Below are 26,355 nucleotides of genomic sequence, written 5' to 3'. Positions count from 1 at the left end.
CTTTCAGAATCTTGATTACTTTTTTGTTTGGTGCCTTTTATTTGTTTGAGCCATAGTCGTTACTAAACCAAACAGGAGCTTAGCTGTAAGCAGCAGAGGCTGGACAGCAACAACATCTAAAACCCACTTGTTAAGAAGAGACCCAGCGCCATCTCTGCTCATTCGCAATGCTCCCACACAAATGTCTGGAAGGGATTTTCAAAATCTTTTTATGATACAGAAAGCACTATACTGGGGAAAATTTAATAGCTTAGAGTTGCCCATACCTTATAATTGAACCCTCGATTCTGAACAGTTTCCTTCTCAAAATATATTATATGTTTTATCTTGTTTCCTCAACCAGATTACAATCACCTGTGGCTGATGGTCCAACACAATGCTGGGATCCCAGCAGCAATTAGAATAATTGCTAATATTTCTCTGCCTGCCCTGGCCACGTGTCAGAACTGTGATAACCACTTTACACACACTATCTTATTTAATCCTTATAACAACACTGTGGGCCACAAGCTGTTATTATTCTCATCTTTACTACGTGAAGCTGAGGCTTCATTCTGTAAGCTTTTGCCCTGGGTCTCACAGCTCATGAGCGGCCGAGTTGTGAGTCACAGGGTTCCTGACTTAATCTTTATGAACGCTCTTCCTTTCTCACCCATAGTGCCATCCTTGTCCCTTCCTTACAATGAGTCACAGCAATAGCCTGCCTGGAGAATCTTGCCTTCTCGCTGCCCCTGCTGACATTGTGCTCACGGCTTCTCTTACATTTCACATCCTTAGGCCTAGCTCTTCCAGGAAGATTTCCCCAATAATTCCGGCAATTTCTCTATTTTCTGTCCTATTGATTCTTCCTCCAAAAATATCTCAGATTTGCCCCCTTGTTGTCACCTCTATTGCGACTACCCCAGTTCAAGCCTCCATTTTCTTTCTCCGCGATTACTGAAATGACCCATTAAATAAAAATTCCCCGGGGATTGCTACAGACTGAATGTTTGCGTCCGCCTCAAATTCACATGCGGACACCCAGTTCCCAGCATGATGATGTGTGGAGCGGGGGCCTTTGGAGGCGAGTATGTCGTGAGGGTGGAGCCCTCATGAAGGGGATTTTGTTGTTTTTGATGGTGCTATCAAGTAAATTCTGACTCCTAGTGCCCCTGTGGACATCAGAGGGGAACCCTGTCTGGTCTCTTTGCTCCATCCTCTCGCCTTCCAGCGCTGTATCAGGCAATCATTCACTGCTGTTCATAGGGTTTTCACGGCCAGTTTTTTTCAGAAGTGGGTGGCCAGGTCCTTATTCCTAGTCTGTCTTAGTCTGGAAGCTCCACTGAAACCTGTCGACCATGGATGGCCCTGCTGGTATTTGAAATGCTGGTGGCACAGCCTCCAGCTTCACAGTGACACAGAGACGCCACAGCGTGACAACTGGCAGACAAGGTGGTGTGGTTCCCTGAGCAGGACGTGAACCCAGGCTTCAGCAGAGAGAGCATCGAATCCTAACCACTAGACTACTAGGCCCCAGAGAGCTCCCTCGCCCCTTCCACCATCTGAAGACACAGTGAGAAGATGGCCTCCTACGACCAAGGATGACACCGCATCTGCCAGGGCCTTGATCCTGGACTTCCAGCCTCCAGAACTGTGAGAAATAAGTTTCTGTTGTTTATAAGCCACCTACTATATGATATTCCGTTATAGCCGTGCAAATGGACTAAGACAGTGTCCGTGGATAGAATTCAGGGCATGGCCTGTGAACTTCAACGATAAAAACAATTACATCTTCATTTTCACTAATCTCAAATGGAAATTTAGCATTTCTTTCCATTATAGACACTGACAACACACCCAGTGGCATCAGCAGTTTCTGTGACTTAGTCACCAATAGAAATCAGATATTTTCTACCACATTACAGTTATTGCAGACATATCAGTGTTTCATTTATGTTCATTTGCTTTATAATTACAGACTTATTATTAGATTTTACATAATCAGTTAATAAAGAAGTATATATATAACTGTATCACAAATCTTTTTCTAAAAAATATTCTGAAGAACTACATTTCGGTATAATTAGTTTCCTTTGCAGTTTAACAACATTACTCTGAGAAGGGGAGCATATGCTTCAGCAGACAGCCAAATGGATCTAGGGCACAAAATGTAAGAACCTCAGTTCCAAATGCCTTCCCGACGTTCATGACTGTGCCAGGAGTAGCGTTCTCTTGACTGCAGCTAGAAAGACGTTTCTAAAATATAAATTGGCTCATATCACTCCCCTACTTAAAACTTTCAATAGCTTCCCATTGTGCCTCATAGAAGCGAAACATCATAGACCAGCCTGTGCGGCCCGCCCGCCTCTCTGACGTCACGTTGTGGCACCCCTCCCTCCCCACACAGTCTCCCCTAATTTTGTGAAAGCCCCACGTTCCTTTCTGCCTTGGAGCGTCGCACGTACAGTTCCCTGGGGCATTCTCCTCCTCGACAGGCTGGCTGCTTCTCTGCCTTCAGGAGTTGGCTGGAATCTCCCCACTGGGCCGAGTCCTTACTGACCGCTCCACCCCATAATGACTTTCCTCCTTATTCTCTCTCAGAGCACTGCACTCTTTTCCTTCACAGAAGAACACTTACCACAATCTGTAATTACAACATTGCTTGTTTATGTGCTGTTTGAGGTTTCCCTTTAGGCCCCAGGCTCTCTGAAGTCAGGAATCCTTTCTGCTTTATTCACCACGGTATAGTCAGTGCCCGGCACAGAGCAGACACTTAAATAAGCAGTTCTCAAACATAATCTTATTCAACAAATATTCCATTCAACTAATATTTAATGAGTGCCTCATATGCCAGGCACAGGCATGGAACAGTCAGGGGACAAGAGACACAAAGCTTCCTGTCCTGTGGAACTTATTTAGTATTCTAGACTTCCAATTCTGACTATGATGGAGGACAGGGAGCAATTAAACCATCCTGCTTTAACTTAAAAGCTGGAAAAAATGTACGAACAAATGGTTTTTAAATGTTAGACAGCAGGCGGCACAGGACAGTGACCCCTGAGAGAAGGGAGACAGGACGAGTCCCACGATTGCCCAGCTTACAGCTTGACAAGGGTTTCTAGGCCAGGGCACAGGGAGGGGCCCCCAAACGGAGTCGAGGAACCTCTGCGAGTTGAGGAGAGAGTAGCAGAGAAGAAAGAGCTGCCCACACGCAGAGCAAGCGAGCTCTGAGGCCTCCAGAGGATTCCCTTTGAGTCTCAGCTGAATCCTGCTCAGCACAGGTGAGGCAGAAAACTACTTGAGGCTGTGTACAGAACATCAGAAAGGATCAGGAGAAACATCCCTGGAGATCACACGAGGCTGGAATATTGTCTCCACTGGCCACAGTAGAAAGACCTCACTACACATGGGGATTGAGGAGAGTCCTAAAAACGGTACAGCTTCAGCAGTGGTGCCAAATAGACTTAGTTAAAGGCTGCTGTGGACCTGCCTATCAAGTAAAAAGTAAGCCTCGAATAGATCAAAATGTTTCCAAGTAACTTAATTGCACCACAGAACAAAACCCCAAAAGATTTAAAGGAATATAAAAAAGTCCAGTATGCCACAAAATAAAATTCACAATGTCTAGAATACAATAAAAAAAATCCAGGCATGCAAATAAGTAGGAAAAAATCTCTCCCATAGTGAAGAGAAAAGTTAATCCAAAGAAAAAGACCCAAAATTGACAGAGAAGATAAAATTGGTAGACAAGGATGCTGTTAAATCAGCTATTATAAATATTGTCCACATAATCAAGAAGATAGAGGAAAGGAAAACACAAAGAAAAGAGGCATGGATGATATTAAAAGACCCAAATCAAATCTTTGGAGATGAAAACGACATCAGATGGAATTAGCACCAGATTAGACACTGCAGAAGAAAAGATTAGTGAACTTGAAGGCAGCAATGGGAACTCTCTGAAGTGAAGCACAGAGAGAAAACGGACTGAAAGAGTGCCCGGAGCACAGCCGGGAGACAAGCTGCCTGACTGAATGTGCACACAACTGGGGTCTCTGGAGGAAAGCACAGGAAAGAGAGAATATTTAAAGACATGGTGGCTCAAAATTTCCAAATTTGATGAAAACCATAAACCCACAGGTTCAAGTAACTCCACAAGCCCCAAATGCAGAAACAAGAATCCACTACACCAACACACAGTGTGATCACGTTGCTAGAACAGTATTTGAGTGGGAGCATGGAGAGAACAGAACATGAAACATAATGGGTAGTTACAGAGAATGTTGGGCGGTAGCAAGTTTTATAAGAAAATGAGAAGTAGAGCAAGGATTGAGAGTGTGTGGGGGGAACAGGTCGCAATGGTTAGGCTTAACTGAGAAGGTAATCAGTCTTTGGGTAAAAACTTAGAGAATGAAGGTTACAGTAAGAGAAACGGGGAGCCACTGACATATTTTAAAGGCGCGCTCTGGATGCTACGTTGAGAACAGACCTCGACTGCTGGAGACACTGTGACCCAAGTGAGGGGTGACAGTGGCTCAGATCAGGGTAAGAGCAGCAGACGTGGTGTGAAGTGGTGTAATTCTGGATAGATAGCATTCGAATGTAGATTTCGAGGACTCTGATGGAGGGCGTGAATAAAAAAGAATTCAGGATAATTTTACGTTTCTGCACTGAGCAAATGGAAAGATGGAGTTGCCATCATCTCAGCTGGTGAAGACTGCAGGAAGTAAAGCTTTTTGGGGCAAGATCAGGAGTTTAGTTTTAGTCAGGTTGACACTGAAACGTCTGTTGGTGAGAGGTACAGTGCTGGAGTTGGGGAGCGAGATCTAGACTGAGCTATAAATCTGGGAATTGAGGCCACACAGATGGTACGTGAAGCCTGGGGAGCTAGCAAGATCACGAAGAGAGTACCTTCAGACGGAGAAGAGAGAAACAGGACTGAACCCTGGAATCTCCAGTGATGAAGCTGGGGAGCCTAAGAGGAAACAGCGAAGGAAATCCAGGAGCAGCCTGAGGGAGTGAGGAGTGCTGAGGGCTGAGAGAAGAAAGTGCTTCAAGGAGCAAGGAATCATCGGCCATGTCAAACGCCACGATAGGTCGGTAAGGTGAACACGAGAACTGACCATCAGATGTAGCCATCTGGAGTCCCGGTGACCCTGACCAGAGAAGCTGCAGTCGAGTGGGTTTAGGAGCAAATCCGCCTCCTGTCCTTTGTGAACAATTCCATCTTAAAGGCATTGGTGGGACTGAGCAAGGGAGGCTTCCACACCAGGCCAGGGGCCCACAGCTGGACGTCAGAGCTGGAGCAGGGTGAGGCCTGGTGAGGAGCCCAGGGACCCAGGGGGCATGTGGAGGCACCCATGTCGGGAGGAAAGGTTGTGCAATGGGAGCGAGGTTCCCTATGGGGCGCGGACCGGAAAAGGATGAGAGCGGCCAGGTTTTTCCTTGTCACTGAGGGGAGTTACACACGCAGAAAGTGGAGAGCTGGGAGGAACCCTGTGGTGTCAGACAGGCTCTGGTTGTGTCAGAGGGAACTCAGGTTACATCCACGCGTGTATACAGATGAGACATGCAGATGTGAAAATGTGTGTGCGTGCGCGCATCTGTGTATTCTCCAGCTCTGCCCACTGAGAGGAGCTGGGAGCTGCAACACTTCAGCAATGAGCACTTGGCACCCAGATCTTGATTCCTAAATACCATTCTCGAAGGAACTAGTGCTCTTTGGAGAAAGGATGACTCCAGGCCCAGGGAAATGGCAAGAGGACCCTAGAGTATCTTTTTGTGCCGAAAACTAAGGAAGTACTCAAAGAATGAGGGAGACATGTCACAAAGACACAGTAGCCAGTCTTTTAGTCTAGGCTAATTTATACACAAAAAAATCAATGTTATAGTAGCAGACTGTAGCCAATTCAATAAAAGAGGAAACCACAAGTCCATCTCAATATAATTAAATTTAAAAAATGGAATGTTTCAATGTGAATGGGATCGTTACATAGCCTCAAGTTCGCTCCTCCAAACTCCAAATATTTGTCAGCTACAAAGGGAAAAAGAACAGCTTTACATGGAGAAACCTGGAAGATACCACCCTAATCAAGTAACCAAAGTTAATATCCCCAGTGAGAGACAACTTGAAATCAAGTGCCACTGACAGAACACAGGAGACGAATACCCCATCTGTTCTGATATTAATGCCAAAGTTTTGTTACCTGAATTAAATCATAAAGAAATATCAGACAAACTCTAATTGAGTGACATTCTATAAGATAAATGACCCGTAATCTTTAAAAATGTCAGTGTCATGAAAATCAAAGTAGTCTGAGGAGTTAGGCAATCCATGATTCTGGGCGGGTCCTTTGGCTAAAAGGGAAACTATTGGGATGATCTGCAATCCTTCAGTGGGGCCTGAGGACTGGAAGGCAGAAATGTACGGATGTTAATTTCCTGATTCTGATGACTGCATTATGATTATGGAGAGGGATGTTTTCCTTGTAGAAAATACACACTAAAGTACCTGGAGGTGATGGGGCATCTGTTGACAACTTATTCTCAAATGGTTCAGGGAAAAACAAAATTCTTTGCACTGTACTTGAAACTCTTCTGTGCCTTTGAGATTATTTCCAGAGTAAAAATAATTTTTCAAAAGAAAAAGAAATTAGAGACAGTGAATATAGACAACTTTTTCAAGGAGTTATGCTGCAAACCAGCACAAACAAGTGAGGCAATTGATGGAAGAGGAAGTGGGGATTCAAGAGAAAAAATTTACCTTTTATTTAAGATGGAGAAACAACACCATGTCTATATGCTGATGGAAATGATGAAATAGGGACCAAAGTGATGGGCAGGTGGTGGGGTGAACTGCCACAGCGTGTCCTTGATTAGGAGGATGAGGTCTGATGCACGAGTGAAGGAATTTCTTCTGATGAGAGCAAGGATCATCCCAGATTGACAAGTGCTGAAACCCAGCTATCCAGCAACATCACAAACTAGACTGGGGCTGAAAGCTGGGGAGACAGGGGAGGGAACTCTAGACAGTCCCAGTAAAGGCCACCGGACTGTGGTTTTAGGCTCTGAAAAAATAGGAACTTACTCCAGGTAGATGTCCTGACAGATGTGAGAAGAAGAGCCTATTCACCACGGTACTCCCTTCACTGTGGTGCCCATATCACCGTGGTGCCCACATCACTGTGGTGCACTCATCACCATGACACCTGCATCACCATGGTGCCCCCATCACCACGGCACCTGCATCACCATGATGCCCACATCACCATGGCACCTGCGTCACCATGATGCCCACATCACCATGGTGCCCCCATCACCATGGCACCTGCGTCACCATGATGCCCAGATCACTATGGTGCCCTGCATTGCCATGGCACCTGCATCACCATGATGCCCACATCACCATGGTGTCACATCAGTGCTAATGCCAAAGTGAGTCTAAAGGATCTTCCACTGTGGTTGTGAAGACCACCCAGGATCCAACTTTGATTGTGCTATTAGAGAGAGCATAACTATGTGGATAAATATCCACTATTTTTTATTTGTAAAATAATGTGTGAATACTCTAAGTGGTCTCCCCCTCCCTGCCCCTCCAAGGAGATATTAAACTGATGGGACATATCAATAGGATTTTTTAAAAAAGGAAATAGAATAACTAATTTTCAGAACAGCAGTCATCAGAAAAAGTAGATTATATTCAATTCACTCTATTTAATAAAAAAATTAATAAATTCAAAATTGTCGTCCAAAATAGTTACATTTTTAAGAGGGGAGACCCCCATCTGGCCTGAAAAGGATATTCAGGAAAATTCATTTCCCAGGAATATCAAATTATCACAGTTTAACAGTGTTCCTTCTGAGGTACAATGCATAAGGCTAAGCATTTACTTGGTGCTTTTCAAATATCTATTGAATTTTTAAAAATTATATAAACTCTCATAAAAATAAAGTTTTATGCTCAATTATTAATGTATGCTTAAGTTCAATTAAAAAATTTTGGCTTCATTTTCAGCAAATCAAATGAATTAGGACTGGCCCCCTTTGAACACAGCCCCTCCTTCTGTGAGTTTTGACGTACTATACCAATTTCATTATTCCTGAAAATGCTTCCAATAGGCCTATAAGGAAGACTGACTCTCATTCTTCCTAACAAATCGACCTCAAGCATTTTAGGGAAGAAATGTTAAAACCATCAGTTTGAATGCTGGAATAATGCTTGAAAAGTCCCACCCCCAGGACATACGTTCCCTCCCTGGAACCAGCACCATGTCTCCCTGGCCCGTTTCTCACGCAGCTTTCCCTGAAGTTCAGCTCCAATCTGTTACGAGTCAATTGTCAGAGAGATGATTTAATCATTAGAAATGTGCATATTTGGTTCAATTATTACACATATTTGTCAGTTGTGAAAATCAGTCTGTTCTCTTTATGTTGTTTTAAAAAGAAGGTATATTATAAATTCTGGCTACTGATAGTCATACACACGACAGGAAACACTTTACTTATCTTAAAATGATCAATTCTGTCTTTTTTATATTTCTTTGAATTTTCTCCTATTATCACAGTTTTATTTGGCCAATTACCTTCATTCTTGGAATTTCCCAAACCATAAACGTAATTGGAAACATCGTGAAGAATATAGTTCCTGATGTCTTGCTATGTGACCCTCTCAGCACCTGAACCTACAGCTGTCCACTAGAGGAAGCGTTTTCTGAACCCCCGTGCAGCTCAGGACCACGAGGCCGCTGGGAAGGAGAGGGCGTGTCTTGGACTTTGAGGACTGTGTAGTCTGGTTGGAAAAGTTTACCTAATGAAGGTGAAATTAGTTAGTAAATATGGTCAGAATGGAAGCAAGTCATAGACAAGTGGGGACATGAGCCAACCCCTGAGAGAGGAGTAAGATGTGGATAGTGTCTCAGTCCGTTCGGGCTGCTATAACAAAATACCAAGGACAGGGGGCTTATGAACAGCACAAATGCACTTCTCACTGTTCTGGAGGTGGGCAAGTCCAAGATCGAGGGGCTGACCAACTTGGCGTCTGGTGAGGGCCCACTTCCTGGGCCACAGAGGGCCATCTTCTCCCTGTGTCCTCACGTGGTGGAGCAGGCGAGGAGCTCCCTGGGGTTTCCCATAAAAGCACTAAAGCACTGATCGTGCTCACCACCTAATCACCCCCCAAGGCCCACCTCCACATACTATCACCAGGGGGTTAGAATTTCAACTTACAGATTGTGGGGGGACACAAACATTCGGCCTGTAGAAGACAGAAAAAGGCTTGGGGAAGGGTGTTCTCAGGGAGGACCCAGGCTAACCAGAGGCAGGAATTTGCACAGCGTACTCTTGGGATAGGAAGGAGAGCCAGTGGGAAAGAGAAATGAGAAATAAGCTTGGCATTTCCACTTGGGCTCAACCGCTGGAGTGGCTGTTAGTAAGGGCGCGATCATTTCACCCACGCTTCTGGCCCCAGCCTCCTTCTGCTCTAACAGCTACGTCGTTCTCTAGGATGCCTACCATGCATTCTGTCAAAGAGCATCTCTCCGGCTTATGATTCTCACCCCTCTGACTCTCTGTCCCCTTTGCACCCACATGGATGAGTTCATTCCCGGGAGCCATGTTTGTGCAGCGGTTCAATTCTAGTGTCAGTCGACTGAGGCTGTGGATGGCTCGTTCTTGCTAGAACAGAGATGCCACCCTAGGAATACGGAATCGAGACTGATAAAAACGGCAAGCAATAGGATATATTGGAGTTTATGAGGAAGCCATTTGGTATAAAGCTGATTTGGCCTGACCTTATTTTTTTTCCCAAAAGGGCCTGACATGGTGGCTGTTGAGCATGCATTGTATATCTGCTTTAAGAATTTGCTCTGTCCCAAAGGCAAGAACAAATGGCCTAAAGATAAAGGTGCAGCTTCCCCCACATTGACATTTCCTAAAGGATAAGCATCTCTTCCTAGGCTGGGAACTGATTGCTGCACTCACCTGTGACCACCCAGCTCGAGACAACAGACCTGCTGCCACCCTGTTGTGTCCACCAGGACACCAGACCTACTACCTGCTGTGTCCATCAACCGCTGTGCCAACAGAGCAGCCTTGTAACTGTTGTAAAAGGGACATTTCAATCATGTGTGATGCATGTTCCTGAGGGTGTATAACCACTGTGTGCACCCCACTTCTTTGGTGCCTTTCCTTCCTTGGGGAAGGAAGGCCCTGGGCTATATGGTCCTCACATTTGGCTCACCCCAATTTTGATCTATAGATTGGTGATTGATTATCTGCATCAACAAGACAAAAAGGGATTGAGCCAATCTATCTCATTCTTCATGGAACAGGAACTCTGACACGTGATCCTGGAGCCATGTTGTGTCTGCCATACGGAACCGGCAGCTGAGACATCTGTTCTTCCCAGGAAGAGGAAGGGGCAGCCACACAGAGAGGAGCAGAGCCGTGCAACGAGCCCTCGCTGCTCCCAAGGGCTGTCTGCTCTCACCTCCACCGCTTACCCAGCCGTGCTCCTGCTCTTGGATCCTAAGACACCTGCCTCTTTGCAGTCAGTCTCCTCTTCCTGCTTGAGCTAGTTCCTATTATTGGAAACCCTAAGAGTCCTAACATAGTGATGAGTAGACAGGTTTGCTGAAGTCCTGCTGTCCTTTCCTTTGAAACACGCTCTTCCAACGTGCGCCCCAGGGACAAGCCTTCCCTCACTGGTCTTTGCTGACACCAGGGTGAGTATGTTGGTGCTCCACGCACCTGAGTGTTGTAGGCTCCACAAGCCCGCTGGCCCCTCCCCGACACCCTTCCCAGCTTCCTTAGATTTCTCTTCACTTTGTGTCCTTGAATGGAATGCTAGCAAAGAAACACTGGGAGGCTGAGAGTATAATTTAAATATGCCTGAGGCTTAGGAACAGATACTGGGCTCATTAGCCCAAACCTCCCAGGGTCTGTGAAGCAAGGGGCTGGGAAACGAGAACATCTATTCAGACCCCATTGAGGTGGAACATCTATTCAGGCCCCATTGAGGTGGGACATCTATTCAGACCCCATTGAGGTGGGACATCTATTCAGACCCTATTGAGGTGGGACATCTATTCACACCCTATTGAGGTGGGACTCCTCTGTGCAGCCCGAGTTGTTCTGGAGCCCGCACGAGGGATAAGGCCACCCCCTGCTTCCGGGACCTCGACACTCCAGTACCAGCTGTGCCCCCTCCCCTGTTCCCTGTGGCCTCAGCCGCAGTGGGCTCTGCGGGATGAACACAAAGCCACCGCTGCAGAAACGACAGCTTGAAGAGGTCACTACTCTGACCGGAAAGTCACAACCTGGAATCTTCAGAGGGAAGCCCCTTCCTGCCGACGGGACTGAGCATGGAAAGTCGGTGGAGCGGCATGAAGCTCAGAAGCCTTGCAGGGACTCGTAAGGAGATGACCAAGCCCCAAACCCTCTAGCTGACACCTGTCAACGCAGCCACCGGTTTGCCCAACAGTTAAACTAAAAATGACCTGACGCCCCAGCACAGCATGCCCGCCTGGCTCCGATGTGCAGACAGCACTGGAACAGACTGTGGTTGGACTTCCAGTGACGCGAGGTCTGAGGATGTCAGGTGGGATGCTGAGGTTGGAATGTGAGGACCGGCGCTTGGCTGATGGGTTAAGGCCTCATCTCTCTGTAACAGCCATTTACTCTACCTCTTTGGAAGGAGCGTGCAAAGGGAGTAAGGTGTGGTGTTGGCTTCTTTCTGATGATATCTGGTAATTATGCTTCTCGCGTATCTTATTTGCATCACTGATGGATCTTGTTCACATTTTTTTGGAACCCTTACTAGACCAGGAGGTGCTGGAGGGCAAGAATCATGTCTTCATCTTTGTCCATCTCTCTATCTCAAGGACCTGACAAGGCCTGGCAATTTAGAAAGCTCTCAATAAAATATTTACTAAAGAAATGAATAAATGAACAACTGAAAAAAACAGCTACAACCCAACCCCATGAGGAGGACCTGGGAAAGCTTCTGAAAGGACGTGAGGGTTGGTCTGAGTCTTCAAGGCGTCATCGGAGTTGGTGAACCAGGAAAGTGGAGAGAGGAGACTGAATGTTCCAGGCATTTGAAATTCCCATCAAGGGAATTAAAAATGGTTCAATATGGCATGGGGCGAGAGGAAGAGGATGAAGCTGAAAAGAGGTGCAGGGGCCAGAAGGACCTCACGCATTCGGCTACAGAGTTTGAATTTTGTGTTAGAGGTGGTGGGAATCACGAGATTTTCAGTGAGGGAGGAACATGAAGTTTTCCTATAGAAAGCTTTTGGGCAGCAACATGGATGGTAACTGATGGCGGGGATGGAGACGGGGTTGAGATGGGACTTCAGAGATCAGCCCAGAGCCCTCCAGTCGCTGATTCAGAGAAGGGCCGAGAAAGGTCTGACCTGTGGCTGGAAAGGCCTGTGTCTGTCCTCTTCCCCCCACCACCGCCAACACCTCACATCCTCCCTCAGGAGCTGGGCGCGGGGAGGCTGAGTTGTAACAGAAAATGCTACCACAAGAGTGCGTCATAAACACTTTGATCTTAGTTGGGCCCCCCGGAGAGGGAAAGTGGCATTTTCCAGAAGGTCCATGGGCAGAACCTTCTTCGACACCAAACCAGAACTGAGTGACTCTCTGATGCCACGTCTTCAGGCCACCCCACTTCTCTCAGCAGTTACTGTGCCCATCTGCCTTTTTCAGCAAGGGAATAAAAAAGAAGAGGCAAAGGGAAAAGGGAACAAAGGAGAAGAGGAAGGTGATAAAGGAGCGAGGCAGATGGTGAGGACCTTTATTCGTCTCATTCGTGAACAAGGAAGAAGTAAAGCTGTAGCCAGAAGAGCAGGAGCCCCGTCACCAGGACTCAGATCTCACACAGGCGATTCAGGGCAGGTGGAGAAATGTCCACGGATATTTGCTCAGCTTATTTATGGACAATGACCAGCTCTCCCTTCACTCTCCAGCACGTACCTGACCGGAGTTAGAGGGAACAAGTCTCTCCCCCAGGATCACGTTGACGTTGGCTATGCATCAAATTAACTGACAATTAAGGAAAAATCTGATGCCTGGCCCGTTCCCCGAGAGTCTCACTTAGTTGATCTAGGATGTGCTTTGGAACTGGTCCTTCTGTACAATGTCTTGGGTGATTTGAATGTACAGATGGGCTGAGAACCATGCTTTAGACCAGGGGTCAGCAAAGCTTTTCTCTCAAAGGCCAGAGAGTGAACATTTCAGGCTTTCTGGGCCACATGGTCATGCTGTAGTGTGAAAGTGCCTTAGACAGTAAGTAAACGAGTGTGTTCTAATAAAGCTTTATTTACAAAAAAGGCGGTGGGCTGGATTTGGCTCCTGAGCTATGATCCGTCGACCCTTCTCTAGGAGCACACTCCAAAGCATGCTGGGTTAGGTGTGGACAAAATAGCAAAAAAACTCAAGTCTGAAAAAGGCATCTGGAGGAATGTTCTAATTTTATTTTAATAAAATGAGAGATGTTTCTAACTTCCATTTCCTAAAAAGCTTGGCTCTGCTGGGAAAGTGAGGTTTTGATAGTTGACTAAAATTTACTTGTCAACAGGAGCTGTCTGCTAATAATGACACTGTGTAGAGCAACTTTACATTTAAAATCTGTCAACAAAAGGTTTGGATTTAAAGTCTAGGTTCAATGAGAGTTAGGCCCAGCTTAAGGCAAAGCCGTCAGGTGGGATCCGGGGAGCGAGAGAAGAAAGAAGCAGGAACCTCCATGCTGTCTGACGTCTTAGGGAGACCACGTGTGGCTTTTATCTTTTGAAATAAAAAATCCAGTACGATGTAAAGAGGAAAAAAGTAATAATCTGCAATGGTGAATAGAAAGACCAGATGTGAAAGACAGACACTTAAACTTAGAACCTAAATCAGGGCAGAAAAAATTAAAACCCAAGTGAAGCAGGGTCTTTACAAGGTCAGAGAGGCCAGCTGGTAGGCTGCTGCATTTACGTGTTCTCCAGTTTCCTAGAACTAAGCCATGAGCCTGTGTTTCGTTTTGAATTCTACATGAACGCCAGTTTTAATTCATACTACCATCTTATTCTGGAGAAATCTAGAGAAGACAAAGAAACAAAAAGAGCTTTTGCCTAACCATCAAGTTTCTCTCCCATTGTCCCCGGTTGCATCACTGTCTACAGAAGATCAGTCAAATGATAGAGGCTCCGAATCACGCTCCTCCTACCCACAGCTGGCCGGGCTGTGTGGATCGTGCAGCCCTCACCTTTATCCTGTCGATGTTGGCTTCCATCTTCAGCTGTTCCACCAGTTTCCTGGCTTGTGCTATGCTGGCAGTGTTGTTGCTGGCCATTGGAGAGCTGGGGGAGATTTTCAGATACCCTAGGAAAGAAAACAAGGAAGAGGCATGTGTCAGAGAGCTCACAAGCTGCCAAACACGCAGGTTCATCACAAGGGGGGGTCTCAGAAGAGTGGCTGTAGTCAGGCCGGGCCCCTCCAGCCCTCCACACCCCGACTCAGCTCCACATCTCGCCGGCAGGCAGACCAGAAGGTGAGCTTTGCTTTTCTACCTCTCCCACCCTCTGCCCTTCCATCTCTTCTTCAGGGAAGAAAAATAAGGACTGTTGACCAAATCAGGTGGAATAAGATGTGCTGCCACAAGAAGAAAGCAAGTTATTAAACTCATCTTAATTTATGAAACAAGTTCAAAATGGTAAGGGCGACAGTAGGCGTGACTATTGCTGTTATTTATTGGTGGGACTGCTGTCAGGTGCTGTGCTCAGTGCCTTGAGAGGATGGGAGGGAAGGGGAGCAGACAGAGGGATGGTAAAGTATGTAATTGTTCAGGACTCATGATGCCAGGTCCACAACATTCTCTCGATGGCTCAGATGCCAGCTTTCTGGTTAACTGGGGCCCGTTAGACCGCAGAGACGCTGCAACAGGAGAGTGGCTTGTCAGTGTCGTTTATCCAGCACTCAGACAGTCATTTCTCTCTGCTCTATTTGACGTAGAGTTTGGTTTACAACTACTCCCTTGACTCACAGTTCTCGGGGACCACATCTGTCACGCCAAGGGAGGAGGATAGCCATGCCTAAATTGCTCATCACGTCAACGAGTCCACCTGTGGTATTCTAGAGTAAGTGCAAGAGACTCGCTGCTTTACAAATACAGAAATGGGGCATCAACGTTAGGGAGTGGACTGCGAGATGGTCTCTCTGCCTCTGGCTCTGCCGGAGCTCCTCCCCACCCGCGCCCCGCCCTCCTCCAGCTCTAGCCCAATTTCATCTCTCTTATTCTTTCCTGGCCCACCCTCTCACTTTATTCTCGTTGCTCATCTTGGACAGTATCCTACTTTACTTTTGGCCTGCGTCCCCCATATTCTGATCAGGTCTCGCTCCATGTCAAGGTGCCATATGCTGTCTCAGGGCCATCTGTGTCAACATGCCCCCAGAGGTCACTGACACCCAGCAGTGAAGCAATGTCTGTGAGCTACAATTTAACTAGAGTGTGTGACCAAGAAGCATCGAATAAGAAGCATTAAAACACTGCTTCAGTCAACACTAGAACACATTACACAAAACCGTGACTTCTGCCAGCTTTGCGGAATACCTTTATCTAGGGGTAAAGTAGGGTCAGGCCACCATCTCAAAAAGGAAAGAGACACACAGAAAACTAGGGGAAGAAGAATAATGCGTAAGTTCAATACACAGATTTTTACTCACCCACTAAAATCAGGAAACAACTTTTATTTCAATTACCAAAAATGTAAAGTCTATAAATTATCTGGTGTGGCTCTTATTTCTTGGCATCTAGTTCTTCAAGACAAAAGAAGAAATTATGTATGACTTCCTCTAAACAAAGAGGCTCCTTCATAGAGAGTGTTATTTTATAAAGAATACTGCAAAATAAGCCACCCCCCGCCCCAGCATTCACAGTATAAATTGGAAGATAATTAACTGTCCCCTCAACTTATTTTCAAAGGGTTTGGAGACAACAAAATGGGAAGAAAGACTGAAGAACATTTGAAGCCACGAAGATTCTGAACCCTACTCTCCTTTCCTTAGAGATGAGAGAGGGATTTTGCACGTACAAACGAAAAATAAAAGGAGGCTTTAACCCCAGCAAGGTAGGGACACCATCATCTCAGCCCCACAGGGAAATCCCTCTCCCCAAATCAGACAGTCATCTACCAGCCTCACAACTCTCCTCAAGGCCAAGATGGAGCATCGACTTGCCCAGCAGGGCAGCCTAACCCCCCTTCCAGCTGAGGTTGGCGCAGCCACCAGGTACAAGCGCCTGAACACTGCTCTGCGTCGCTAACGTTTCTTCCCAACAGGAACCTCTCTCACTAGAACAGAGACCATCACAGAATCACCGAATCCTCACGGGCCTGAGGGAGGAGGGGGTCTGGCCAGCTGTTCTGCCCTTGAATCTAAACCGGGTGGCGTAGTGACCAGCAGCAGAGACCACAGCCTGCCTCAAATACCCCTTCTCTCCTCTTCATTAGTAAAGATGACTTCTGCCTTTTTAACAGAGACTCCATGAACCCTGAATTTTAGCCCGGCATAGTGTGCTGAAAGATGCATTCCCCAGCCTCCCGGCAGCTCAGTATAATTATACGACTAAGTTCTGACCAATGAGATAGAAGCAGAGCGTCCTCGAATGGAGGGGGGTGCCATTTGCCCCACCTGCCTCCAGCTTCTGGCTCAGCAGGCGGCGTGTTGACCACAGAGCTCCATCTTGAAGCTCTAGCCTTCTCTCAAAGGGGAGCTGGAAGCACCTGGGTCCTTGCTGAGACCATGGAGCCACCACGCCAGCTGTGAACTGGCTCCCATCTATGCGAAGAGAAATAAGCACCTATCTTGTCTACACCACCAGCATCAAGGGTTTCTGTGCCCTTGAGCAGCAGATCTGCCATTAACTGATTACAGGACCCATTGTTTTCCCTCAAGCACCTAGGATGGTCCACTTCCTAGCGTCGGTTCACGGTCCCTGGGGAAGCTGTGCTGTGCTGGGGAGAAGCGTACAGGCTGCTGTAACACGTTGCTAACTTGAACAACAGAACTTATCATCCTCGCGTCTGAGGTCAGCAGTCTGCAGGGATCCCGCTGGCTGAACTAGGGCATTGGCAGGGCTGTGTCCCCTCCAGGAGCTCTGAGGAGGACCTGTTTCCTGTCCTCTCCCGGCTGCTCAAGGCGGCCTGCGCACCTTGGCTCCTGGCTTTCCCTTCACCTTCAAAGCCAACAAAGGTGAGTAGAGTCCTTCTCACACGGCCTCATCCTGATCTCTTGGGCGGTCACGCCTCCCTCTGACCCTCCCAGCCCGTCTTCTACTGTGAAGATGCCTTGTAATCACACGGCCCTCCAGACGATCCAGGACAACCTCCTCTCTTCAGGTCAGCTGATTGACAACGCGGAGTGCCCTTTGCCATGTAACACAGCATGTTCGCAGGCGCCAGGAATGGGGACACAGACATCTTTGGGGGTCTTATCCTACCCACCATGGAGGAGACCTCTGTGCAGGCAGAGAAGGGAGGTGGGGAGGTGGAGGGGGTTGATGGGAAAGTGGAGAGGGGGCAGGGTGCAGGTCTAGAAAGCTGGGGAGAGAGCACATTTGAAACTGAAATGGACTTCAGAGGAAAGGTGAACACGGGCTTCGGTTTGTGCCCCTAGTTTTAGGAAGATGCGTCCTGAAGCTCTTGTTTCACCACAGGACCCAACAGTCTAAAGCCGCTTTTAGAATCACTTAGTGCATTTTCCTCTTCTTCGCATCGAGCTGCTTTCCCATAAAAACAAGAAAGAAAACCCCCTCCTGGAGGCTGGAGGACTGTGGAGTCCTGGACCAGGGTTCCAAGGAGGGAGGTGTTTTCCTAAAAAGTGATGGTGGGAAATAAGAAAAAGCTAGACTGTCTTCTAAGTTTGAGGTTTTTGGACAACGCATCACACACATTCAAACACACACACACGCACTCTTTTCATCCTAAAAAACTGAAACTTTTTACCCATTAAACAACAACTCCCATTCTTTCCTCCCCTAGTCCCAGAAACCACCATCCTCCCCTCTGTGTCTGATTCTGATGACTCTAGGGACCTCAGAGAAGGGAAGTCTTACAGCACTTGTCTTTATGTGATTGGCTTATTCACTGGGTGTAATGTCCTCCAGGTTCATCCACGTTGTAGCAGGTGCCAGAATTTCCTTCCTCTTTAAGGCTGAATAATACTCCCTTGTATGTATACATACATTTTACATATCCGTCCGTCTGCCGATGGACACTTTGCTTGCTTCCACATTTTAGCTACTGTGAATAACCCTGCTATGAACCCGGGTGTAAAACATCTCTTCAAGATCCTGCTTTCAATTCTTCTGGGTCTATACCCAGAATTGGAATTTCTGGATCATATGGCTTTCTATTTTTAATTTTTTGAGGAACAGCAATACTGTTTTTCACAGCAGCTGTGCCATTTTACGTTCTCACCAAAAGTGCAGAAGGGTTCCAATTTCTCCTCATCTTTACAAACACTAAGTATTTTCTGGGGTTTTTTGCTGAGGAAGAGTTGCCCTGAGCAAACGCCCGGTGCCAATCTTCCTCTTCTTTTCATCTGTGAGCCATCACCACAGCATGGCCACAGTGTAGGTCCATGCTTGGGAACTGACCCGGGCTGCTGAATTGGAGCATGCCAGCTTAACCACTAGGCCATGTGGCTGCCCTATTTTATGTTTTTTTTATAGTAGCCATCCTCAAGGATGTGAGGTGGTATCTTATTCTGGTTTTGATTTGCATTTCCCTAGTGATTGGTGACACTGAACATCTTTACATGTGCTTATTGGTCATGTGTATTTCTATTCAAGTCTTTTGTCCATTTTTATTTATTTATTTATTTATTTATTTTTGCTGAGGAAGATCGTTGCTGAGCTCACATCCTTGCCCATCTTCCTCTATTTTGTATGTGGGATGCCACCACAGCATGGCTTGATGAGTGGTGTGTAGGTCTGTGCCAAGGATCCACACCCGAGAACCCCAGACCACTGAAGTGGAGTGTGTGAACCTAACCATATGCCACCCAGCTGGCCCCCTCTCATGCCCATTTTTCAATCAGATTTTTTGTTGTTGTTGAGTTTAGGAATTCTCTATATATTCTGGATATTAATTCTTTATCAGATAAGTGGTTTGCAGATATTTTCTGTGGGTTGGCTTTTCACTTTTTTGATAGCGTGCTTTGATACACAAAATTTGTACATTTTGTGAAGTCCTATTTGTCTATTTTTCCTTTTGCAGCCTGAGCCTTTGGTGTCACATCCAAGAAATCATTGCCAAATTCAGCGTCATGAAGCTTTTCCCTATTCTTCTTCTGAGAGTTTTAAAGTTGTAGCTCTTACATTTATGTCTTTTACCCATTTTAAGTTAATTTTTGTGTACAGTGTTGGGTGAGGGTCCAAGTTCATTCTTTTGCACGTGGATGTCCAGTTTTCCCAGAACCGTTTGTTGAAAAGAGTGTCTTTTCTCTATTGTAGTTTTTCTATTAAATGCTCTTGTCACCCTTGTTGAAAATCATTGACCATATAGATGAGGGTTTATTTCTGGGCTTTCTGTTCTGTGCCATTCATACCACTACCACACTTTTTTGATTACTAGAACTTTGCAGTAGGGTTTGAAATCATAAAGCGCGAGTCCTCAGCTGGTTCTTTTTCAAGGTTCTTTTTGGCTATTCGGGGTCCCTTGAGATTCCATATGAATTTTGGGATGAATTTTTCTACTTCTGCAAAAGATGTCGCTGGGATTTGATAGTTTTGCAATCACATGTCAATCACTTTAGGTAGTATTGACATTTTAACACTATTAAGTCTTTGAATCATGAGCACAGGATGTCTTTCCATTTACTTACGTCCTTTTAAGTTTCTTTCATCAACGTTTTGTAATTTCCATTGTACAGTCTTTTATCTCCTTGATTAAATTAACTCCTAAGTATTTTATTCTTTTTGCTGCTATTGTAAATGGAATTTTCTTAATTTCCCTTTCAGATTGTTGATTATTGGTGTACAGAAATGCCACATCACTGGCTGCTAATGGGGAAGAGGAAATCTCTTGCCTTCCATCCCTACTGAGTTGAGAGGAATCACATGCAATGAGGAGGTTGTTAAGAAGAAGGTCACGCCTGGGAACACAACGGGGCCAAGAAACAAGGGCCACAGGGTCCTGTCAGCCACTCAGGCAGCTCAGCAAGCAGCACAGACACACATCACATACTCTCTGTAATGTTCCTGTTTCATTTTACATGTAACCCACATTGGGCAGAAATTATTTTTTTAAGAAGGAAGGAAATGATTTGAATGCACTAACTGCTGAAATAGCTAAAAGAAAAAGTAAAATTCTGCTGAAAAGATCATGTTGACAAAGGTTTAAAACACACACACCTCTTTAAAAACCCAAAAACCTTTTAGTTAAAAAGAGAGGGTGACTCGTTTCTGTGCACCGTTCCCCCGTCTGCGGGCAGGGTCTCTGCACGGCCTTCCCATGCTCTGGAGCTGCCTTTGCAGGGCCCAGCCCGGCCCTGGAGACTTCGGAGGGCCACTCAGAGATGCGCGCAGCTGTGGACGCCACCTCTTCCAGAAATCAGTGGGACAGAAAGAAACAGGCTCCGACTGTGGATCTCTAGGGAAACTCCGGGTTCCTGAGCTCACTTCTGGGATCTCAGGACATCACGGGAGTCGGCCAGGGTGATGATCAAGGGTTGGGAGTAATACTTTGGTCCAGTAAGCTGTCCTTAACCCAGCAGGTGGCCACACCTGTCAAGAGGTGGGTCCTCATGTGGAATATGGATGGTCCCACCTCTGAATCTATCAGAGAACTGCAAATTAAGTCTTTCAGAATTCTACAGCCAAAATCTCTGCCTAAATTTGAAATTGGAAATTCCAAATGGGGTTCAATCTATTCTCCAAGCCCCGCACTAGACTCATTGGTGGTGGTTCTCAACCCTCGGGGGGTGTCTGGAGACATGTGGGGGTGGTCTTGGTTTCAGCAATAACTCAGGAGTGCTAGTGGCATTAGTGAGCAGAGGCAGAAATGCTGATGCCCTGCAGAGTGCCAGGCAACAATGCAGTGTGCTCAAAGGCCTGTGCACCCTCCCTGGGAAAGACACTGATCCCCACGGAAATGCTCAGAGACAGCGCTGCAGGAGCAGGGGCTCAACCGACTGGGTGTTTACATTTGTCTTACGATCCTGTTACTTCCCAGTGGTGAGTAAGTGTTACGTGCTCACAATTCTCATGAGCATCGTCACACTCCAAGGACATATGGTCCCTGCTTACTTAAAAGAGCACAGTCTCTTTCTTGCAATGTGCTGGTGGAATGAGATGATGCTGGGTTATATCCACCAGTGAGCAAAAAGAACACAACCAAGGAGACCCTGAGAGCAAACACAGAGCTCGTGTGTGAGGGGTTGGTGGGCCTCTGCCAGCATGCCCCAGGGATCGCACCTGAATTCTACACCCCAGAATAATGCAGAAGGTGTTTCATCCTTTTCAACTGACGAGGGAGCGTCCCAGCCCCAACGTGAGAGAGGGGCTTGTTGAAGAATGTTAACCATTAGATGAGTTTTCTTTTTCTAAACATACATTCAGCATTTTAATTTCTTTCGGGAGGAACTTTTCTGTTAAGAAACCACACATTTTCTTGTCGTTTAGGCTGGAGAGTAACACATAGCTCCTTATTTCTGTGGCACAGAGATAAATAAATGTTTTGATAACACCTTACTTAGAGCGGGAAGGTTAACCGTGGAGGAGTTTATGCTTTCATGCCCTGATGGTGTTTTTGTGCACCTGGCCGCTTCCTTGTGGCTTCCATGCTAATTACAACCCTGTGTTTCTCAGACTGTGTAGACATTTGCAGGAGGAGCTGGGGGGGTCGATTTATTTGTTTTGTGTATTTACAGATTAGGCTTACACTAGCAATAAAACACACAATTCTAGGGCTAGAAAACAAATTAGAGGTTTACAGTCTCCCAGTCACTTGGTGACATCCCTGTTACCCCCGTTTGTCAGCTGGCCGTGTCACTGGTGAGCGGTGTTAGCTGCTTTTGAATTAGAGGAATAATTTCAAACTTCTCCATGTTAGGGTTTTCAGAGCTTCTGCAGCTGGTCACCAAGCTCAGCCCAGTCTTTTTGACTCTCATCTTGTCTTGATTGCTGCTTCAATTTATTCCACAGCGAGTAAGCACGTCCTCGTCAAACTGATCAGGTTGTCTATCTGAGGAGTACGGTCAATGCCTGTTCCTGTGAAGGCCTTTCACAGTCAGAACACCGGTGAACTTATGAGTCGTGGCCGCAAAGTGAGTCACATGATAACTGTGCAACAGCCTACCAGGTGTCAGGGCAATTTTTTGTCAGCATCTCATTCTATTACCAGTTGGCCGTTCCAACCTGAAAATACCAAAATAGCACATTTCGATCGCTAATCAGCAAACACTAATTTCTTTTGGTTCTTCAGCCACTAGGACATTTTGTCTCAATAAGGGGCTTATCTGTGAGCTCTCCGGCACCACTTTTGAGCCCTGGGCTTCAGAGCTGGACCCCCCCTGAACCCTCACTCTCCCCAGTCACATGTGTCAACACTGCAGATGCACAAAGATATCCATCGGGTGTCACAACGTCCTGGTTTCCTCACCTGCCTTTGCTCATTTTTGAGCAGAGGTATAGAGGGTGGAAGTGGAGGGTAAAACAGGAGATGAGACTAGAGGGAGTGGGGACAGGGAGCAGTCAGGTGGGGGGGTGTCTGTGGAAGCTTGGAGACAGAGGGTGTGGGACGGTGTGGGGCTCCATACTGGACTCCACGGGCGCTGATTGGTATTTGAAGAGGGGAGGGGAGAGGAGGGGAGGAGAGGAGGGGAGAGGAAGAGAGAGAAGGGGAAGGGAGAGGAAAGGAGGGGAGAGGAGAGGAGGGGAGGGGAGGGATGAAGAGACGCAAAGGGAAAAATCTGGGATCTGACAACCTGCGGCTCTGTGAAGCGAGAACCTATGAATGAGCAAGAACTCCACAAACTGTCCAAAGGGGTAAAAGTCTTTTTGGGGGGAGAGTGGGTAAATCTTTACATCCAATTGTGAAATTTCTCATTTTTGTTGATAATCTGTTAAAGAGATGGAGATCATTTGAAAATCAATTGTGATTTACAATGAGTTGGCAAGGGTTTTCTGAGCGCTTGGTGGCTGTGCCCCAGGAGCAGGTGCGCATCACCCAGGGGTCTCTAAGGACACAGGCCCCTGGTGGATGCCGAGCCTGCGCGCCCCCGGGAGCCCGGGGCTGCTTTCTCTCCCAGCCTTTTCTGGAGGGAGAGGGTCACGTCCACACATGGTGTCTGTGAAGGTTTCTGCGGCCAGAGAACACGCTTCTAGCCTGGCACGCGAGGCCCTGCTGCCCTCTTGGCCGTCGTCCAGGTGCAAGGGCGCACAGGGCGGTCTCCAGCGTGCAGCCGGCCCAGCCCGTCCTCTGCCCCAGCTCAGGCCTGGCAGCCCCGCTCCGGCCTCGCTTCTTGAGAAGCCTCCTCAGCTCCTGTGTCCCGAGCCGTGTCTCCGGCTTGGAAAGCTTCATGCTGACCGGCGTTATTAATTATCGTTATCTCGTCCAGCCGTTCCTCCCCCCGATATTCATTAAATTTTAAACTGTCCTTCTGTCTCCCAAATCGTGCTCGGTTGTCTGTCTTCACTGGTTCAACAGGCCACGCCAGCCTCACTCCGGCCGTGCTGTCCAGCGCCCGAGGCTGCTTCTCCCCGGCCTTCGGTCCAACGCCATCCCCTCTGGCTCGCTGTCCCCAGTGCCCGGTCCAGCCCCAGCCGTCTCCAGCACATCAGCCTGTGCTCGTCCTTCAGTGCTGCATTGATCCGAGGTCTACACTAACTGATCTGTGGTCAGTCTCTCCTCCTCTGAGTGTAAACTGGGAGCACAGCCCCCGCCTGAGCCGGTCACAGCACGTGCGTAAAGGACCAAAGTCCAGCCCCAGCCTTCTCTGCACCTTAGATGCTGCAGGAAGTGTCTGCCCCCCCCGAGGCGAGGCCCTGGTGCCTGGCACCATCCACACGCCTCTCTGTAGCCCACCACATGGATGCTCCTGGGTACAGATTGCCAACAACGGCTCCTGTTCAGTAGCAAACTGGCTTACGAGCATATTCCCCAGAAGGGCCCTCCTGACTCTAATCACAGCTCATCTGATCTTCCCGGTATTCTTGGGGCCAAGGATCGGCTCTAGGCTGGAGCCCCACGTTCCCTCCCCGGGGTTCCCGGTTGTGGCCAAGAAGGGATAGATGCCGGTGGCAAAAGCAGGCCGGTTGTTTGTCATGGCCTCTGAACCATCAAGAAGTTCTCCCAGTGGTGAGATGGCGCAGACACTCTGTCTGAGGGCACAGGCACGGGCCGCACGGCAGGCTCCTCCGTGGCGCTGGCTGGAGTGTCCCCAGACCAACCCGTGACCTCTGGTCTCCGAGTCCCAGCGTGAGGCCGCAGCCCCGGAAACACAGCCTAGGGCCTCGCCGGCTCTTTCTTAGTTTATGGTCCCGGCAGCAGGAGCACATTTCTCCTTGATTCTCTTAAAAATTTTGTTTCTTAGAAAAGAAATACAAAGCCATCACTAGAAAGATGGAAAACACAGATTCAGAAAACAAAGCTTGTCATCCTGCCCCAGCAGACAACTAAGTTAACCTCCACAGTGGCTGTCCACACTTGGCCCCCGTGTTCTTGTGTGTAACGTCACGCAAGGAAGATAACATTAACACACACACATGATAGTCTGCCGGGCGCAAAGGCCAAACTTCTGAGAGGTTTTCTCGTTATCTGTGCTGCAAGATTTACCCCCCAACAGCCTTAAGAAAAGGAAGTTACTCAAATTCTCACCCATTACTCAAGCGTCAGGTTTTCTGTCACATCTTTTAAGGCCATTCCACATCTCTGATGTGTAGTAAAGAGCTGTTTTTTATTCTTTTAATCAACATCATTTTTTAAACTGCCGGTCTAGATGCATAAAATAAACTGTGGATGTCTCTCTCATTATAAGGAGTGAAGAGAGGAAAACACAAGAAATTAAAGGTGCGGGTCGGGGGGCTTTTATTTCGCTTTGTCCCTAAGTGAGGCGCAGATGAACATCACCCACACGACTCAGAAACGCCCTGGGCGGGGCGGCCATCTGTCAGGCCCGCCCTCTGTCCACTGGCCCCCTCTCCCTCCCCCAAGGGTGAGAGAGACTGTCTGAGTGCTGCATGGGCCCGGAGGGCATCTCACAGACCGTTCCCTTAGTCGGCTTTGTGAGGCGCACTTCATACACATGCCCAGCGAGCGGGTGGAGGCGCAGCAGCTGTCTGCGTGGCCCGAAGGCTCAGCTGCAGGCGCCGTTTCAGGAGCCGTGCGACCGCCCTGCTGCTCCCTGTACGTCTTCTCCAGCCTGGCCCAGAGAACGGACACTTCGAGACATGTTCTGAGAAAGCAGAGGCCGCGACCTTGACCGACCTCACTGAATACACCACAGAGTCATGGAGTCTCTGAGTCTCAGAGGTGAGGGGGCCCGGAGGCCACCTTGCAGAGCCATCCAGCTAAGTGGAAATCCTTCTCACCATCGCTGACCATACACTTCCATCCTTGTGACACTGGTTTAGAAAATACCTGTAACCGCGTGGGGCCCAGATGACACTGTGGTTACTGAACGAGTCTGTCAGGCCCGGGCAGCCCCGGGGGCTCAGAGAGGAGGCCCCTCCAGGATAGCGTGGAGGGTCTTTCCAGGAGCAAGCAGGGTGGAAAATGTCTGCTCTGCAGACGTTCCCCACTCGCCCTAAAGAGGCTGAACAGGAGACGCTTAAACCTCTGAGCCCAGACCCTACTTCACGGATGAGAACTCAAGGGCCGGAGGGACTCAATGAATTGCCGAAGAAAACATCGCCGCAACCCGGCACCAGAAACAAGGACTCAGCCTGGTCCAGGACACCTGGTTAGCTGCCCTTTTCACTGTTTCCTGAGTGTTTCTAACATTCTGTGGCTCCCTAAACGGGAAACATTACCACGGTTCAGGCTTCTCCCTAAGTTGTTTCTTCTCCCTCTGAACTGCGGTCACCACAGAAAGACCCCGTTAGGAGAAGGGGGCCGGGGAAGTCTCAGTGCCATCCCGCTCCAGCCTGAGGGGCCCACCTGACGCTGAGACACTCTCGTCTCATGCAGACCCACGGCTGTGAATGCCAGCGCTTTGCTGACTCTCTCAAAGTTCTGTCTCACGGTGGGTCTTGCCCCTGAACCCTAGACCCATTATCCAACCCCCTACGTGCCTCCCCACGTGAACGGGCATCTCAGGCTGCGTGTGTCCCAAAGCAAGTTCTTCCTTCCCCTCCAAACCTGCTCCCGCAGTCTTCCTTCGCGGCCGGCTCCC

General features: G+C 47.8%; 1 protein-coding gene across 3 annotated transcripts in view; it reads right to left on the bottom strand.

Moving 5' to 3' along the window:
• GNG2 (G protein subunit gamma 2) overlaps positions 1-26,355 on the bottom strand; it is a 97,019-nt gene that overhangs the window by 9,257 nt on the left and 61,407 nt on the right. For all 3 annotated transcript variants that reach the window (XM_014854236.3, XM_014854237.3, XM_014854235.3), the window contains one exon: positions 14,228-14,343. In XM_014854236.3, the coding sequence (XP_014709722.1) occupies positions 14,228-14,314 (87 nt within the window). In that variant the 5' untranslated portion in view covers positions 14,315-14,343. The remainder of the gene's footprint in view (positions 1-14,227; positions 14,344-26,355) is intronic.

The sequence above is a fragment of the Equus asinus genome, chromosome 2 (genome assembly GCF_041296235.1).
Source record: "Equus asinus isolate D_3611 breed Donkey chromosome 2, EquAss-T2T_v2, whole genome shotgun sequence".
Lineage (NCBI taxonomy): Eukaryota > Metazoa > Chordata > Mammalia > Perissodactyla > Equidae > Equus > Equus asinus.
The sequence above is the reverse complement of the archived record's forward strand: the minus strand, read 5'-3'. Positions and strand labels throughout refer to the sequence as shown.